At 38.7% G+C, this 19,947-nt stretch overlaps 1 protein-coding gene across 7 annotated transcripts in view; it reads right to left on the bottom strand.

Moving 5' to 3' along the window:
* Positions 1 to 19,947, bottom strand: part of gramd1bb (GRAM domain containing 1Bb) — a 113,081-nt gene that overhangs the window by 69,000 nt on the left and 24,134 nt on the right. For 6 of the 7 annotated variants that reach the window (XM_038693520.1, XM_038693523.1, XM_038693522.1 and 3 more), the window contains exons 2-3: positions 8,546 to 9,799; positions 1,593 to 1,670 (exon numbers count right to left, since the gene is read on the bottom strand). In XM_038693520.1, the coding sequence (XP_038549448.1) occupies positions 1,593 to 1,670; positions 8,546 to 8,955 (488 nt within the window). In that variant the 5' untranslated portion in view covers positions 8,956 to 9,799. The remainder of the gene's footprint in view (positions 1 to 1,592; positions 1,671 to 8,545; positions 9,800 to 19,947) is intronic. The other variant, XM_038693527.1, reaches the window with a different exon arrangement.

Genomic DNA, 19,947 nt, shown 5'->3' with positions numbered 1-19,947 from the left:
AAAGTAGGTATTGCAACATTATTAACACCTGTATGATGACAAAATCAGCAGCAGCGTCTTCTCTGTGCAGCAGTGACTAAGTACAGGAATAATCACTGGATCACATTCTTTTAATTATTGGATACATTACGTTGTTATGTTTTGTTGATACTAAAAAAACTAATTTTGCATCACCAAGTTTAGTCAGAGTAACAGAAACCATGATGTATTCTTGTATTTTCTTGCCTTGTGTTTTTCTTTTGTAAGAAGGCTTTATGACTTTAAACTACCCTGCTAGTTCTACAGAACAATAAATGATCAAGCTCAATACCGTTGCCAAGAGCTGAAAGGCGTCACATTTGGCTGAAGCTTGGTGTAGAGATTTGATTTAGTCAAAATAAATTTGACTGCGTTTCTGTGCTGGTGGTAAAATCTAACATCTGGGATCGTTATGTCAACTGCTAAACAACATTACTCCAAGAACCATCTTGCTAGAAAAATAACACGACACAAATGAATAATAGACCACAATCAGGACTGTATATTTAACAGACTGACATGCTTCTTCCTGTTTTTCGTTTTTCACCTTCACAGAAACCTGAAAATCTGGTTGTAGGACAAGCATGAAGAGAGACCCCTGCATCAGTGCAATGCACTTTTCACTATTTTGCTCTGCATACCGTGTTTAAGACCAAAAACCCAACATTCAGTAAAGCAGATAGCTCTACTTTCATGATACATCCTCTTCCTAATGTCTTAGTAGGAAAGAAATCACTTACAGAGTTTTCTCCTCACTGCATGGCTTTACTTTAGGGATAAAGTATGAAACAACATCTCACACACACACACACACACACACACACACACAAACACGGTCCGGTTCAATAACTGATTTAATGTCCAGGCCTGTCACTGGGGCTCCTGTGACAACTGCAGCATATTCCAAGGTGATAAAGAGCTAATGATACTGCCTGTCTCTCAACTCAAACTGAGCTATGGAGAAGTACAGACAACAATTACTGCAGGCATTGTATGGGTACTGTTAATTTTTGACAATATGCTTTTGAAGTCAAGAGCACAACCTCTATCCTCTTTTGGAGTCCTCATATCACTGAGGTTACTGCATTTTCACAGAACACCCCTCTTCTGTACTTCCGAGGCAGAACTAGGACAGGAAAGGAACACGAAGAAAGCACAGAAACACATACAGCCGTAACAAAGACAAAAGCTGTAACAAAGACAAAAAAAGTAAATTAATAGCCACAATGAAACAGACAGAAGCAGGTTATGTAGCAATGCCTTTGTGAAGCAGTATAAAGAGGAAGTGTGCCCTAGGAATACCCTGACATTTTGAGTTGATTACTATTCTCAGTATCATAATTCAACACGTGACCTGGTGGACTAGACAGACACAAACTCTGCTGTGTGTGCACTGACTTACCCTTGAATTCACTGTAATATAAAAATAAGAACAATTGAACAGTATCAGCATATAGTTACATACAGTTTACTGAATGCCCAACAGGAAGAATGAGGCCCATACAGAGGCAGCACACACACATACGTGCGCACGTGTACACACATACACACACACACACACACACACCGCTCACCTCTCCTCTCGGATTAATGGAGTCAAGAAGCGACTGTTGTCATCTTCATGGCTGCTCTGCAGGCTGCTCTGCTGGCTGCTGCACGGCACATAAAAGAGAGGTGAGGTTGTCAATCATTACGGCATGGGTGTATTAAATTGAAATCTAAATTTTATGATGTAATGCATTTCATCTTGTGTTATGTCAGAAAAAGTAACCCCAACGTAATTAGTTACTATGTCCATTGCCATTTGCCCCTGCAACACTTGGTGAAAAGCATAAAGAAAAAAAAAGCATGGCATAAATAGACCCTTATGTGTAAACTCAACAGGTCATTTTTGACGTTACATTTATTTTCAGCTGCACTACGTTATCTAAGGCCCTGCGGGGCAAACTTGTCACATTTTCAGTCACAATTTCAAATCTATTGCGGCTGAGCCTTATGTCAGCTGTCCAACATCCTGCAAATTAAGTATCAAATATATATGGCTACTGTCAAATACATACATACAGTAATTTGGATAATGGTAGAAATCCTGTCTCGTACATGCACATATCCAGTGATAACACTAGATGGTGCTATATGACATGGGCTATGCAAAAGGTAGGCCTTCTGATAATAAGTAATGTGGTTAGAGATGTGAATATCTATATCTATTTATTTTTTTCAAAGATTTTGCTGTCATTCTTCCCACATTTTGATATCCAAGAATAAAGCCGGTCTGTTGGGAAAAGTCTTAATTAATTCACACTAACTCTGCAGGGTGCCCCAATCCCCTTCCAACAGCACCAATGTTCTACACAGGGCTGGAGGGGATGCTGGAATGTATGAAAAAGCAGAAATGAGAGCAGAGATACTTTCGGCATACTGTAGATGTACAAACTAAAGGAGCCATTACCCAATCACTGAATTTTGTAAATGTTATTTTTCTTAGAATAAGTGAAATAATATAAAAAAAATATCATATTAAGTCAACTTTAAAAAGTCTTTCATACTGTAGATGAGTGGCATGCAGTTAAAGATATTAAGTTTAGGAAAAAAAAAAAAACTTTAGACGGTCCAAATTTTAAATTCAGCATACAGCACCATTCAAGAAGTTGAGCAGATGCGATATATACTGTAGATATAGAATTTCTTTTGGGGGGGGGGGATATCACTTTAGCTCGACTCCCTCATATCTTAGCTCAAGGCTCCTCTGCAGCTGGTGTGTTGTCCCTGCAAGCTGTTCTCTCAGAGGACAGACATATGTGCTGTAAAAGCAGATGTGTCTGTTCGGGTTTATGCAAGTGTTTATACTTGTATCCCTGTCGTTTAGTGCATGTTCATCTGAAATCGCGAGGACAGCATGGCATGTGCCCTTCCTGGATTATTCATTACTCATATACAATTAATGGAATATGTGCTTTGAACATGATAGCAATGACGTCTTTTAAGATAGAGCTGCAAAGGCAATCATCTACAGTACACAGTAAAACTACACAGTGCAGGTAACAATGCTTCATGTTGTATTATTTTCCAACATCTAATGCACAACAACTTCAGTGAGAACACTCGCAGGATCCAACCCACTTATTTTATAAGTATGATTCAAATCTGATTAATTTTTGATTATGTTTAAGCATCTCATTATCTTAGCCACATGGTCTTTGGTGTTAATATATTGAAAGAATTAATTTGACTGTAGTTGAAAAACAAAACTTGATGTGATGGTTTACAGATTTCATTTATTTATGGCCAACATAAAAGTAAAACTGCTGAAGAATTGTGAAGTTATTTCAGTGAATTTTCATCATCTTATTGACTGCTGCGATGAAGCAATTTGAAGAACTGGCCGACGCATTAACATTTTTTCTAATGGTAACTTTGTGAGAGGTTGTGTGTCTGAAATATTTAAATGCTTTGGCAAGGTGGAAGCAGTGAAGCCTGTTGAAAGAGACTGTATCACTGCCTCAAAATAGCCCTGCTCTTATCAGCCTGCAGAACAGAAGATTCCACTGTGTCTGCAAGCCTCCACTGTTCTCAGACGCACAATCACATACACCTACAGTCCACACATCCCATGCATCACAGAAAGGAAGACAGAAACAAGGCTAGAATGATGTGATTGAGATGCTAGAGTGAAAAATGTAACTAAACAAACAACAGTATTGACTAACACTAGGGTTTGACAAAGACTGATTGAGTGACCAGAGACCAAGCGCCACTTTGATGTCAGAGCAGATTGAAGGCAATGAAATCTTCTCATGATTTTATGCACCATCAGAAAAACTTTATGGATTTAAACCAATCTGAGTGGAAAACAGCATCATGTTCCATCTCAGTGAAGGAAAGCTGAAGCTGAATCAGAAAACTGCATGCCATCAAGTATTTTAAATAATTGGCCAGACTCAAAGCAACTCGCACTGCTTTAAATCATTTGAGTTCTGACCACCTTTAATCATGACTGTATATCTTAAAGACAACACAGAAGCCCTGATGTACTATACTGAGTTTTAAATCTCTTCTTATATTTTGAATACTTACAGTATTTTAACTGCGTCCATGAGCAGAAGAGCATTACACGGGTCACACTACACCAGACACCATTAACAGACCACAAGTATTCTATTACCTATAAATGCTCTGCCATGTTTGTATATTAACAGGGCAATGTCAGCAGGTTTCAGGCCACAAACCCTGCCTTAGTGCTTGACTAGATTAACTAAAAAAAAATAATTGTAGTTCACACTCCCAAAGCAAGTAAAGACAAGTAATGTTCTAAGTCGCATAATGATAATAATGACAAACTGAATTTCCTAGGTTATTTTACCCAGCCACATATTAACTTCTCAGCTAAGGAAGTCCGAAAGATAATTCAGAGGATCAAAGTGCTGGGCAGCCAAGAGTGTCATCCTTGCTGTAGGTAAAAGTCCAGTGTTTTGCTAATGGAGTGGAATTTATAAAATGCTACAGGTAGAAACAATGAAAAAAATAAAATTGAATTACATTGGTTTGACACAGAAAACAGTGAAATTTAAGACTCAATCCCAAGGTCAAAACTTTTAAATGGTTTTCCATTTGATACTTTTGATAGACTAACCATCAGACGTAAATTGATATGAATACAGTACATCACAGAAGTGTGTCCTGCTGAGAGTTAATATTAAAACAAAATGGTTTTACAGCACAAACTGGGGACAAAGTACATACTGTATTTTACTCTACTTCTGCACTTAAATCCAAATACTAGATGTTCTGCTTTTCCTTCAGTAAAATTTTTAATTAATTTTGTTTTTGTTTCTCCACTAAATACATCTTACAGCTATTACGAGCAGATTTGTACATTCATATTTTAGCTAAAAACTCTTAGCTGTTTTTAAAAGTTTTGCACTTGCAAGTTTAAATTCCCATTTTTTCAGAACAAAGCTTTATAATAAGAACTCTTGTGTTAACGCTGATGCGGTGTTGCATTGATTTAGCCTCCTCCACTTGGTATAGCTGTTTGACAGACCTGCATGTCTGCAATTTCTGCAACTATTGAGGTCTGCTCCAACTCCTAGCTTTTGTACAGTTAGTCTTAAAGCTTTTCTGATGGTACTGCCTGCTATTATGTTAAATTGTTAACTGTAAATGTAGGCTATAACTGCACTACATTTCTTATTCCCGGTTTCATACCATTTTAGCTTATTTAGCATTCTGTATTATAGCAAGCACTTTACTTTGATTTGCTGTTGAAAGGTACTTTACATTTAAACTTGCTTTGCCTTGCATTGCTGCAGGTGCAGCTCATGTTAGAACAACAGGAGCTGAGCCTTCAGCTAGCAGGCTCCTGTTTACCTTCGTCCATAGATAACCATGCTCCAGACACTGCATGGCTACAACACCAGAGCCAACGTGCAGTGCCTCAACTAAATAAGGAAGCCAGAAAGATCTATTTTATTATTACTAATATTTATAATGGTGCTAATATGGGGTTTTTAAAAACTCCAAAATGAAAAAGTAAAAACAAAAAACTGCCCACAAAGCAGAAATAGTAATGTGATTTGATAGAAAATATATAGCACACTGCAACTACAACTTTACATGGTAAAACCAGCTGCTTAATCAATAATTAAGTGAAGATAAACATTACAATCTGGATTATTTATGTCACTCCCTCACTGCTTGACACCTTTAACATTTTTTATATACTACATGCAGCTAGTAACAAGCAGCAGATTGAGGTGGAGCCATGTTGTCACAGGATGGTATTAAGTCTATAGGAACTCTTGTTAGAACAGTGCTCATTAGAAACTGAGTGGGACCCAGGCTGCACTCGAGATGTGCTGGATAATGACTATTATACACTCATGGATACTGTCGAGGTTATGCACTCATGCCTTTGGAGAGAGGCTGTCTTCAACTCAGAGAAAGGTCAAACACATTGATGGAGTGAGAGAACCTGTCTGCCAGCTGTTACCCGTGATAATGCTTAGTATACTGCAGTGACAGAAGAGAAATAACTACCAGACATTCAACTTATCATCTCAAAGAATTACACCTGTATCGACTGACACTAGTTCTATGTCCCAAAAATGAAAAATAAATAAATAAAGTGGGCCACGACTGATGAACTTTTCCATGAGTACAATGAAGCAAGCAGAAGGTTTAACACTGACATTTGTGTATTGTATGAAATGAAAAAATCCTGTGGTTGACTTTATTTTTCCACGACTTAACAGCAACTCAATGACGTCTCTAAGGTGCATTATCTTGTGGCACAGGGACAGCCCCAAACTCTCAGATAAAATAACAATCATGACTTCATTTATTCCCAAACGCAAACATACAATACACATGCTCTAGTGAAATTAATCTTAAAAAGTTTTGATCTAATATCTAATATTGATTTGGTATACTCATCAGATTATCTTATTACTACAAAGAGTTCTGCACATAAATTAAATAGAGCCATAAATAAAGATTTGTAGGGCTTAAATGAAATCTTTGTTTAAAGAAGAGTATATCCCTGATTGTAATTAAGTCTGGGCGGTATAATGAGGTACACCAATATAAAATTAGATAATACCGTCTATAGTTTGATGTTGAGTTAATTAATATGTTTCTGTAAAGTCCTTCCAGCGTTTGCTCCTCTCTTTCTCTCCCTCCCCCTGCATCCCAGCCATCTATCCACAACTCTCAACAACATGGAGGGAAAAAGACCTGGCTTGTAAAAAGAAAAAAAAAAACAACGGTTCAGTATTTCCCCACACATTCACTTTCCTCGGCGGGCAGCCCTGGTTAGGTGACACATTGTAGCATTTATCAGAGAAACACAGAGTCATTACGTTACAAGCAGCGACACGGTGGATATTTTACAAGAGCGGACCAAGTGACAGTGAACACACCAGTCAGATGTCATTCGTTAGCTACCACGTTGGTTTTGTTTTGATGGGCTACGTCATCAACACGCCTCCTCAACATGCGGCGCCGCTGCAGGTGGAAGAAAGTCGGCGTCTTCATACAATGTAGCCTACTGATGGAGAAAGCCACCGGATCAGACATAGATGGAAAGAAGCGGGGCACGCTGACGTGTTTGGAGCAGACAATGATAGGTCTGTGAGTGTGAAGAGAACTGAAGGAGGCAGATTCAATAAGTGAGTGACACTTATGATGGAAAATCAAGTATAATTACAATGGTGAAATAAGATACAAGCTAAGTTACTACAAATAGAAAAAACATGGCCGCTAAAACTGACACCCCCGCCCTGCCTACTTAGCAGAACATACCGATATATTTTATACTGGAACTTTACCTAGCAGTACCGGCATATGACTCTTTGGTCCATATCGCCCAGCCCTAATTGTAATTAGACTTAATAATTATTATTGCAGAATTATTCCTACCTTTCATCTTGTGTTTTTATTTTAACTACTAACTTCCAATTAGCATAAGCTCATTCAACATGTTTTAGTGAGGAAGGTCACTTTACTTAAACTGTTAAAATACTTCAACTTTGAAGGGGCCGATTTAATTTACTGGCCTTTAATGACCTTTCCTCTAGCGCCACCATCACACACACTGTATTCTCAGATGTCAGATATCTCACAACTATGCATCCAAAAGGACAAAACCTAATGATTTTATAAACCCCTCAACCTTTCCTCTAGTACTGTTGCTAGGCCAACCTTTTAAGTTTCAAATGACCCTACCGTATCTCTGTTTTTAACACTCACAAGAGGAAGCAATCTGCAAGCAAGTTTTGGGCATTCTGTCCATTCTTGTTGACAAGTGTAACAATCAGTGCCATTAATTATTGTTTTAGCAGCTCATGTGTGTGAACTACACATCTCTTGTAAGTGTAGCCTAAACCTATGTTGTGCCTGCATGGGTTGATCTCACCTTCAGTAACCCCACACTTGCAGAGTCATCAAAAAATAAAAAGAATATTTTTTAAAAAATGTACTCAAAAAACATGCTACAACACTATACTGGAAAAAATACGTATACAGATGCATACCTATACAACAAAAAAAAATCACTGCTGAGTTGTTACAAGCAAATGAAAACAACAGTTATACAAAGTGAGAAGACTCACAAGAACTTTATTGTCAACCCGTCCATATACAAGTACATAGCAGGGATGACATATTAATTTTCTAGGGCCAATGGTGGCTACATTTAATATAAAACAAATGCATGCTGGGCTTCAGATTCAACCTAAGAATCTTTAGAAACCTGAAAAACCCTTACTGTAACCACCTCTTGTATTAAATTGTGTGTGGCCATTAAGCGGCTTGCTTAACTCTGAAGGGTGAAAAGAAACCTCAAGCTAAACAGAAGTCTAATTGTTCAACTAAATACCTGAGTAGAAACAATTTAACTCTCTTTCAGTTAGTGATACAACACATTAGTGCTGGTAGCAGGAGATTTGAAGCAGCATGGAGCTATTAGGGAAGATGTGGGGAGAAGAAGGGGAATAGGGAGAGGTGAGCAGGGAGGGCCCATACCAACCTGCTCTCACTGACTTGCTCCTTCCTCTCTCGGACCTTCAGCCACTTCCTCAACAGGAAACGCTTACGGCGCGGAGAGGCGCTGGGTGTGGAGCAGCGCGACCAGGATGAAGGGGCGTCTTCGTCGCTGGATGGCGTGATCTCAATGGAAGGCAGCTGGAGGTACTCCTTGGAGCCTGAGCGGGATCGGGCCGTAAGGTGACCGACAGTTAGCCGCCCCCTTTCGTTCTCCTTCTCGCTGGGCACGTTCCTCATGCGCCGCATTTTGAAGCGCTTACGGCGGAGCGTCGGAGTTGAGGAGCTGGATCGCATGGAGCCATCTGACACGGCGTTGCTTCCTCCGTCTGAGTATGCCGGGGCATCGTTTGGGACGCTCACCTGGAGCGAAGGGGGTCTAAGAGTGTCACTCATGGTCCTGACTAGTTTTCTAAAATGCAAATACAACCCCTAAAGCACTTCTTTTTTTAGATCCTTGGTTACAAGAATAGCAAACTCTGCAGTTTTAAAGCTTGAAGGGCTCTTAGCTACAGAAAGGTTGAGGTTTAGTGCTGAACAGATGAGGCACAGTTTAGATTCCTAACAATCTTTGGTGGACCTTGGTCCCCTCAGTTCCTGTTGTTTATTTTAAAGCCCTCTCCACGTGCCAGCCAATGGATTGAAAGACTTGCTGAGAAGTACTGATAGCAGATGTCTTGGGCCTGACCAAGTCCTTCTCCTGCTCCTAAGCTGTTGGTTGATATGTATCAGTTCAGTGGCTGACTGACAGACTGTGAAGAGCAGTCCAGTGGCAGTAAACTCAGTCTCTCTGGCTGGGTAGAAGAGGGCTGGATTAGATAACAAAGAGGGCTTCTGTTCTGAGACCAGCAGATGAAACATGTATAAGGCCTGTCAGGGAGTGTAACACAAGTCCTTTGCTGGTCCTCCCCAGGGACTGGCAGGCCAAGTTACACACACACACACACACACACACACACACACACACACACACACACACACACACTTATACATTGGCTACAGCCCAAGCTTCCAAAGCTGTTACCTTAGCTGCTGTTGCTAATGCTAAAGAGGAAGGCACCGACCGTCAGCCCTTGAATATTGATGCTGATCATGTGTGTCAAGGTGTGGAGGCTGTACGTGGTCACTTTGTGCTCATTTTAAAGTTGCTGCAGCAGAGGAAGACACTGTCTGATCTGGGTTGTGCCCATGCTGGTGGATGCCGAGGTCCGTCTTGTGCCAGTCAGTGTGTAGCTGTCTCCTATAGGTTAGAGGGAGGTGATAGGACTGCAAGGTACAGGCAAGGCTAAAGGTGATGATGAAGTAGCAGCCCCCCTCCCCACACACACACACACACACACACAATCAAAAAGGCAGGCATAGTGTACAGGAACACACACAGTCAGATACCATGAAAACCAATCACAAGTAACAAGCAGCACTTCTGATGGGATGCACACACACACAAACACACTCACACATGGCCAAATTCTGATCTATTAAACGTACCTATCCACCACCAAGCAGCAGCCCAAGTTTATCAATCTATAACACTTGTCTTCCCTAAAATGGCATTAGGTACCTCAAAGACCTTTAAATGGTCTGTTCATTTCGACAAACAAAATCAGAGATAACAGAAAACATCAATAGATCACTGCCACTGTACACAATAGATATCCAAGTGGTGACTACCTACTCTATAGCTTCAAGGGCAACCATGGTGAGGACTAGAGCTGCAATGATTAATCAGTTAGTTGTCAAATGTTAAATTAATGGGATTCATTTAGATAACTGATGAATTGGTTTAAGTATTTTTAAAAGAAATGAAGTAAAGATTATCTGATTCCAGCGTCTTAAATGTGAATATTTTCTGGTTTATTTACTCCCCGATGACAGTACACCAAACATATTTGAGTTGTGGACAAAACAAGACATTTGAGGACGTCGTCGTGGCCCACAAAAAACAGTCATTGATATTTTTCACTATTTTCTCACATTTTGTAGACCAAACAACTAATCGATTAATCGTTACAATAATCCACAGATCATCCATCTCCAGAGCGCTAGAGAGGACATTTGCTTACAAATCCGAAAACAAAAGAACCCTCTCACCAAATGTTTGACCTTGATTAAAGAGCCAATGTGCTGACTGTCTGTTTAATGATAAACCTTGCTGAATGTGTGCCAAGATTACACACGCCATTTGTGCAGGTGCAGCTGGCAAGGAAACTTAAGAAAAATAAAATAAGATGGGGCATGGTAGAAACCATTACACAGCAAGCAGTCAAGAGCTGAGTGGAAGCCTTGTGGGAGATCTGCATCAAAATAATGCAGTCAATAGTAAAGACAACCATTTACATTGTTCTCATCGCCTCCGCCAATAACACCACCTGAATAATTGCTCTGCACATATGGCTTTCTCAGCTGGGCATCTATGAGATGAGAAACACATAGCAAGGGGACCTGTTATGTGCCTACTGAGACAAAAGAGAGAGCATGCACTGTTGGCACAGAAATATTATATATAACCTAATGGTACCATGTAGAACTACTACTAATGATTTAATCTCCAATAACATAAATCAAATTACAACTAGTCAATAAACTGACTATAAAGGTTGTCTAAGGTAGAGTATACAAAGTTTCAATCTGGCCTAAAGGTTACCACAGGATGTGTTCGAGGCCTTACAGAGGAGGTAATATATTTGCTGTAGAAGCTGGTATTGATTTAGAAGATCAGATGATCAGATCGTTTCAATCTGAACGAATATGGTCTCTACTGTAAATCTAAGCTTTGACGCTGCTCTGACTCACAGTGGAACTAGGGCAGGGCAATAAAACAACAACGATAATTATTGCAATATAATTTTCCTCAATAACAATATAATAAATGTTCAATATATCGTCAATAAATATTTGGTTTAATTCATTTGAATTACGGACAAATTAGCACTTAATTTTTCGATTAAAATATTTATTTTGTTGAGGAAAAGGGACTGAAAAAATAATTACTAATCATATTTGTTGAAAAAGATTTTATTGCAATAGTTTTTAAAGTTCTACCTCAAATTTGTGAAGTGATCCACTGTGTGGCATCAAGTGTTTGTCACGTTCTGACCATAAAGAAAAGTTTAAACCACATAACCTTCTGGTTTCTTCAATTTTCACTCAGGAGCAAAAAACAGCCTTTAAACTTGAAAGAAATAATGATTTAGCATATATCAGGATAATTATCGATATCGAATGATATGAAATGTTTTTATGGTGATAACATTTTTGGCCATATCGCCCGGCCCAAAGTGGAACACCACCATGCAATAATCGAGCCTAGAGCAAGTGAAAGTATGAAAAGCCTTTTCTTAAATGGGACAAATGAGAAAAGGCCTGATTTTAGAGACCATCCAGGAGACTTAACAGAAGTGGGATTAGACAACAGCAATGCAGAAGTTAATGTGGGGCCAAGACAAAAATTACTCCAAGCTTTCTGGAAGAGGGGTTTAACATAGCAGCCAAGGAGCTTATGTGATTATAAAACTCATATCTCCCATCCTGAAACTTGAACTTTAAAAATAGATTTAAGGAACGCTGAAATATGATAAGACATAAATAACTTTCATTAATGTCTGTGTCCTGAAAAAATAAACTGCCCTTCATATGGCGTCATACAACATTTAACCTGTATCATTGTGACAGACAGGTTCAACTGCGTATTGCAAAATCAATACTATGGTTTTTAAAGAAGAATGACCGGGATCTGCCTTGCAGCTTCTAGAAATTGCAAGGACATAACTTTTTCAATGACTTTAAAAGGAAAGGTAATTTCAAGATGGGCCCATATTTATCCAAGTAATAGCTATGTACTCGTGAGAAAAATGGCTTGTATTATAATTAGACAAGCAGTGAGAGACAGATCATGCCCCCTTTTCTACCAATCATTTTAAGGAACTATAGATAAAATAGCAAACATTGCTATCAGTATAATAGAGATAGAGACTCCCTTTGGATTTCCCCAGCACGGATTCATTCACAAATATTTGACTTAACACAATTGGGCTGTTTAGAGGTCAATGCTAAAAGGCAAGAACTGTGCAATTCAGTCTGCAAATTCCCATTCTTGGTGAAATATAATATTTTACAACTTCTTTGCGTGTTTTTATTTCACTCAGTGCAGGAACAAATTTTTTTTTTTAAAGTTAGAATATTTAAGAAATAAAACATCACTACGTCTATCAGATAGGTTACTACTTGACTTATCTGCATATTCTTTATTGAGTGAAATTCTACTATAATTACAGTTAATCTAAATGCATGTTTTAAATGTTTTGTAAAGTTTTTGTTAATAAAAAAGAACGATCATAAGGATTTAACATGACAGCTGACTTGTTTTAAAGAATATGCATTTATCTAATACAAATATCAAACTAATGATGTCCTTGTATGTTACAAATCATTGATGCATGATAGATAATAATAATTTTTTTTTCCATTTAAATATGATTTATTCCACTTGCATTGTTAAATCGTCATGAATAGGTGTTATCAATGCATTAGTGAAATGCCTTCAGACTGTATGAGCTAAGGGATAGATGAAGTAGTAAACAAAAAAAGAAGCAGCATTGTTTATGTTCCAAATAAACATGTGCTATGTGAGTTTCTAAGCGAATGCACAAACACACACTCTGACCTGGAGTGTGGAAGTGGGGGAACATCATGCATTAATCATGGCAAGACAACGTTTCCCGTTACAGTTTCACACTTTCTAGTAGCCTCAGGTTGTGCTCTGGCCTCGCTGGGCTGAACTCAGGTGAGCAGGTGATGTCAGCCTTGAGCATATGGGCATGGCTGAGAGTGTAGTTAACGAATGTTGTTTAAAGCAACTGCCATGATTTTGATGTGTTGATATTTTTAGATCTGCAATTTTCTCAAAGAAAAGAGAAACACCATGTAATACTGCTCGCTGCTAGCTGGAGAGCGTGTTGATACACCTGTGGGGTGTAAGTACACTATAATAATATAAAAAAATAGAGTGCACAGCAGGAAGGACTCGAATGGTCTAGCCATCTTGTGTCTCAGTGCCTTGTGCACTTTGCCATGCATACATTATTGGAGTCAACAGATGGACCTACCATGGAGAAGATTTGCTGTTACAGCTGAGACAGAGATCACAGTTTTCCATCACCGTGATGGCTTCACAGCAAAGAACAACCATGTGATTGCTTGTTTTTTCACGCGTCATTACTGACCATCAAAGTTCAGCTCTATTGTTCCCTGCTTCTCTATTCTTAGCGCTGTGTCCCTGTCAGCACAATGTCAAAGACTGTGGGTAGATTACAGAGGCATGCTGATGCTGATTAAACTAACACTTATGAAAATACATGCCCAATAAAGTGTTCTGATTAGTCAAATGAATTATTTACAAGGGCACAAAATATAGATCATCTGAGGAGTGGGAAATCTCTGTCACGGTGTATTAAGTCTGAAGGAAAAACTAACTAAAATGAAGAGGCTGCTGCAACAATCCTGTTTGGTATAGGAGGGTGCATGTTTAGTTTATTCAGTATTGAGAAAACATATGCAGAGATATTGAGGAAATTATGGACAGAGTGCTGCTGGTAGCTGAATTAGAGGTTTAGCGTTGGCATCTCATGACCACCGAGTAAAAGACAGAAGTGCCAAAGGCAACTGGGGCCCAGAACTATGTCTTCTCTATGAGCTCAAGATTCAAACTTTAATACCACCAAGAGCAGTTTTGAAGTTTCTTTGGTGGCACCAAATTAATAGGTCAATTACACATTTTTTAATGTTTTATGATATTTGTTATTTTGGCAAATAAACAAAGCATGCAAGAAATAAAGAGAAATTTGATGTGTGGCATATGTAAACCTTCATGTAACAAAGTTGCTATTTTCAAATTGAATGACCAAAAAAAATAGAACATAAATAATATTTCACATCAAAAATTTATACCCTGCCTCCGAGTAATGTCTTTCTCACAGGCATGATGCTACTGATGTGGCACGATGTGGAGTCCATACTAAACAACCCGCTCCCCATATAAAGCCTTCTCGGTGAGCAATTACTCATTCATGTAGGAGTGCATCATGCAACACAACAGGATGACATCATGTTATAATGGCAGTAGGGTGATGGGAGAATATTACACGGACTGTGAAGCTATGATGAGATTATAAACTGTGCTCACGTAACACTGCATTATTTTACCTTTTTCCCCTCCCCTGCACTAATCTACTGTATAAATCTTACAAGCGCTCAAGTCATATTGGCATCCGATTACACACCGACTCGCTGTAAAGACTGAAGGAACGAGTTGCACTGCAAATGAGTGCATTCAAAAAAGACTACTCTCTTTCTTAGTGGAGCCTAACTCTGATGATGTGCTGTTCACCAGCCAGGGAAGCCATTTACTGTAAAAGGGTTTTATTGTAAATAGAAATACACTAGAATGGTTATTTCTGTCATCAGCCATTTTATTCATTTCTGACTTACAAAAGATGTTACATTGATAGCAACAAAGCCACAAGGTAAACTAAAAGAGACAGAAGCCTTCTAGGATACAAGGCTTTCTAACAAATGCTGAGGATTTTCATTCTTTATACAAACTTAAACATACAGCTGCTTATATAGGATTATATATTATGATGTGCCCACAGTGCATCCTTCTTAATCAGAGCTCGCAGGCAATCCTGTGTCCTGCAGTTGCCTCTTCCTTCTCTTTTGTCCACAACAGCAGAGACTTGCTGTACTGATCAAAACCAGGCTTTTCATCTCTTATTTAGACACCCTGCTCTCTAAAAATAGCCTGGTTACACTATGGAAACAGGCACAGCCCTTTAGTGAAGTACAACACAGTATGTGATATTATGTGAAGCTGTAGTGAAGACTCATATTAGCTGAATCGAAGCCACAACTATGATCCAAAAAATCTGAGTTTGGTTGGTTCCACAATTACTCCATTTAATTTGAGGTAGTGCATGTTGGAGAATCCAACAACAAAAAATGAACCAGTAAAATATCCCACTACTGGTGTAGGAATGCAATGTTGTAGGGTAGATAAACCTGGGGAATAGGGATGAAACGGTATGAAAATTTCATACCACGATTATAGTGACCAAAATTATCACGGTTATCAGTATTATCACGGTATTGTAAACATGTGCCAAAAAATATTAAAATGTACTGATACACACACTGAAACCAAGTTTTATATTGAAAACTGCAATGAGCCAAAAAACTGACATGAATATAGAGCAGTCTGTAGCGTTTCTGGATATGCTGGTTGGTTGACTAAACTGTGTAACATGTTATCATGTGCAGCGGACGAATAGACTCTGCGGACACACGACGCACACAGCAACAGAGCAACGTGTAGCGTTTTTACAAGAGCAGCAACACTGAGAGCTTCAGTTTACAAGCTGTTAGCAAGTCAGAAAGACAAACCATAGCTAAAAGTTAACTCACCCTGCGGTCACTATAAGGCTAAAGCTAAAATACGACCGGACTTCAGAGTGACTGAAAAATCTCTGCAGTGTTGTCTTCCCTCCTGTTGTCATTGACCCAAACAAACCCACGTTGCATTCTGCGCATGCGCGCCCGCTTCTGGGAGACGCTGGACAGTGTGTTTGCCGTGAGATTATAACAGAATTGTTGACCTCAGGACAGCCTTTGATACAGAATTAAAACGTGTACGGTAATAATAACCGTTGGGAATTTTACCATGGTTTACTGTTAAACCGGTAATCGTTTCATCCCTACTGGAAAACTAGCATTTGATCAGTATCAGCCCTTAACAGTCTTAATAAATGCAATAATACTGTAAACGAGAAAGGCAGTCACTGAGATAAAAGGGAATCAAACTGGCTTCAGATTCAGAGAAGCAAACACAAAGTTAGTTTATGGTTTGTTACAGTGATTTGTTGGAATTGGTCTGACTGGTTCTATTAGATTTCAGTTTTACGACAGCAGCCTAACTAGAAGCCTTAAAGTGGTGGTAGTCAATGAAGTGGTGACAAGACAATGCCATAACGCCTCAATTGGCGTTACTAATATGAGTGATGTGTTTATGTGGCTATAGGTTTCCATCTGGCTGCACTAAAGCTGCACAAATCCTCTCTCGGATGAATTTCAGAGAGTCTGAACACGTCAAATCTTAACTTAATTGGTAGGTTCTTCTTTTGGTTTGAAAGATCCTAATTACATCCCTTGTAGAGACTTTAAAGTTGCATCTCCTGTTGTCAGAACTTTATAAGTTTTGAACTGAAAATGAAACAAAACTCTGCAGGTGGTGTCACTTTTGAAACTCCAACTGATGATAATCTTCTCTCATCTGTGGAAATGAAACTGTGCCAATTTTTACATCTGTGCTCACAACTCATCTTCACAGCTTAAACTTCTCATTACTCGCTAATTAACTCACAGTCCAGTGAACTGCACTGTTATCATTTTTTATGCACTGTTATCATTTTTTATGACTTAGTCAGGTATTCCAAATGATGGCTGAAAGCATCTTTACTAAAGTAGGGTGTAGCGACAAATCAGGGAAATAGAGTGACCTCTTTTTCAGTGACAACACTAAAACAAAAAAAAGGAAGAAACTGTTTGTCAAATACCAATACCAAGGAAACCATGCATAAACCAGAACAGAAAAAAAAAAAACAGCCAAACCTACATATTCTCTAGAACTGACACTTTTTGACGCTACTTGCAGACACAAGAACAAAACCCCCAAAACGTATTGCACACTCACTTCAATAGGTGACCATTTAACACCCAAGCCACAATAGAAAAAAAAAAAAAAAAACTCTCTTCCGGTTGTACATTCCCATTGAAACCACATATTTTAGCAGTCAGAACATCTATATACAGGTGACTGTACAAGACAATAATTAGCAGTGTATATAATAATAATGAAAGTAGGTTGCAATCCTAGTTTAGAATGTACTCTATGAAAGTCTTATGATCTGGGTCACCAAAATAAAGTCTGATAAAACCTGCCAATAATCCATCCAACAATAATCTACACAATCAACTAGTGCAAAGAACTGGGTTTTGAAGTGTGTGTCAAAAAAACAAAACAAACAATGATACCTGAACTCACCCTGAAGAATCTCAATCCTTGAACACAACTTATAATGCTACTTTATTTAGCACTGAGGTGAAAACAACTGCAACAGCGCTGTCTGTTCACCAACTGTCATTTCCTGTGGGGTTAGGAGGCATTTTTCCCAGGCCTGACAGCCACAAACAGCTGAGAGAAGAGGGGCTGTCGGAAACGGGGAGACTGTGAGATGCATTCAAAGTGGTCTTATTCAGAGAGAGAGAGAAACAGCCACAAACAGTGCGGGTACTGACTCCTCTTGTTGAGGGAATGATGTTGTTTTGTTGCGAGTGAGCTACAGGCCTTTCCTAAACAAAATCTCCAGTACACTAATAAAGCACTCATTTGGATCAAAAAACTTGGGACAGAGTCATTCCTATGCTGTTTAAATAATTTGCTTACTGTATGATGTATTTGAATTATACACAGAACAGTAATTTAAACTGCTGCATTACTTTTTATTCATCTAATAAATATATGGATGTCAATTCGATGGAAATCTGCATGAGAAATTAAAGAAAAAGAAACACATTTGGTTGTAATAATCATCCACTTATAATGATCAATTTGACCCATGCAGACGTTATCACTGTACAAGCGTTTCATGTATCTGGGTCGCACAGACGTACAAAAGTTTTCTGAGATGCTGCGGCCACTGTGTTGACACAAAACTCTTAACACCTACTGGAAGTGTTTGAACAGTTTTATTGCTGCATGTGTTAAGTTTTGTGTGTACTATAAAAAAGTAGGTCGTTAAAAGCTTTCCAGTTTTTGTGCTAATCTAAGATAAACAAATCTCAGACTTATGAACTGGAAATTTATAAGTGTATTTTGTGTTGAATTGCTCCTTTAATATAATATAAATTCTGACTTTTAGCTGCAAATGTCACGTGCTCATATTGTATGAAAGGAAGATGACTGAGACTTAAATTTAGGTTATCATTTCTCACAAAGTAAATCAAAGGCACCTGCAAAGACACACACACATGCAGAACTGATTTTAAGGATCCTGCTGTGACACGTGGGAATAAACTGCAGATTCTGCTTGAGCCCGCCCCTGAAGAGTTTTTCTCAACACATGCTGTGCTGCATGTGCATAACACCACAGACATGTTCTCTCAAAAAGCTAGACAGCAGTCACAAACCAACCAACCAGGGATCTGAGTCTGTTACAGTCACCACCACACAATGTTCATGATTTCTCAGTAGCTTCTGAACCAGAGTTTGGTTTGTGTTGTTTTAAGTGTTTCTTATATTGTAATCTACTATAAGCAGCTATTACCTTAAAAAGAACTTAGCATTGAGTCCAAAACCACCAGTGGCTCCAGATGGTGTTTGACTGGGTGGCTACATATATCAATTTATTGCCTATATTCACACAGTGAGAATTTGTTATTTTTAGCATTATCAATACCTGTAGGCTAAAGGACATGCTGTTTCCATTTACACATTTAGAACTTATAAGAATGCAAATAAACTACACATGAAACAACATAAAAAAGGAACTGAAAAGAGTAACTATGTAAAGGCCATTAAACACCATAAGTGAACTAGAATAATGGTTCTCAAACTTTTTCATGTCAAGGCCCCCTAAACTGACACAAATTAGACCACGGACCCACGTCTGATAGGATTTTGTCCCAGGAGGACCCATCTGATAGGATTTTGGCTTTCTAGATGTTTTAATCAAGAAAGTGTATGAAACCTATGACCGAAATAGTCATACCATTGGTTACTTAGGGATGGATTTATAGTGAAAATAAATTATTCCCCTTTTTGCTGGGGACTGCCTGGAACCCCCTCAAGGACCCACTTTTTGAACCACTAGAAAACTTTAATTAAATGTATGGGGTTGATTGTTCTTATGTAGTTTGTATGATGCTTCGGCAATATTGATGTTATACATTAATGCCAATAAAGCTACTTTGAATTTGAAAACCAGTCCCTAATGAAAAACAAAACAAAAAACCCAACCCAATTTAAACCGTTTTCGTCTATCACCACATGGCCACATACAAGGTGTTGTCACACCTATGCGATGATATGGACTTTAATCAAGATGTTCTCACAAGGTGGAAGGAACCGAAACGCAGACGGTCGAGCCGGGCATCGATCCCGAAACCACTGCGACTGTCACACAACCTCGTTCACAACGTGGGGCAGTTTCTTTCATTATTATTGCCTGAGTTAAACAAACACAGCGTGTCGATGATTTCGACAGGTGTGTTTATTTGAACACTTGATAAAAAGTTTGGCGATGCAGACACAGCAGCATCTGTCTCAGACGGTCAACA

This window comes from Micropterus salmoides, unplaced genomic scaffold (genome assembly GCF_014851395.1).
Source record: "Micropterus salmoides isolate LMB-PRFRI ecotype aquatic unplaced genomic scaffold, ASM1485139v1 Ms_hic_scaffold_3, whole genome shotgun sequence".
Classification (NCBI taxonomy): Eukaryota; Metazoa; Chordata; class Actinopteri; order Centrarchiformes; family Centrarchidae; genus Micropterus; species Micropterus salmoides.
The sequence above is the reverse complement of the archived record's forward strand: the minus strand, read 5'-3'. Positions and strand labels throughout refer to the sequence as shown.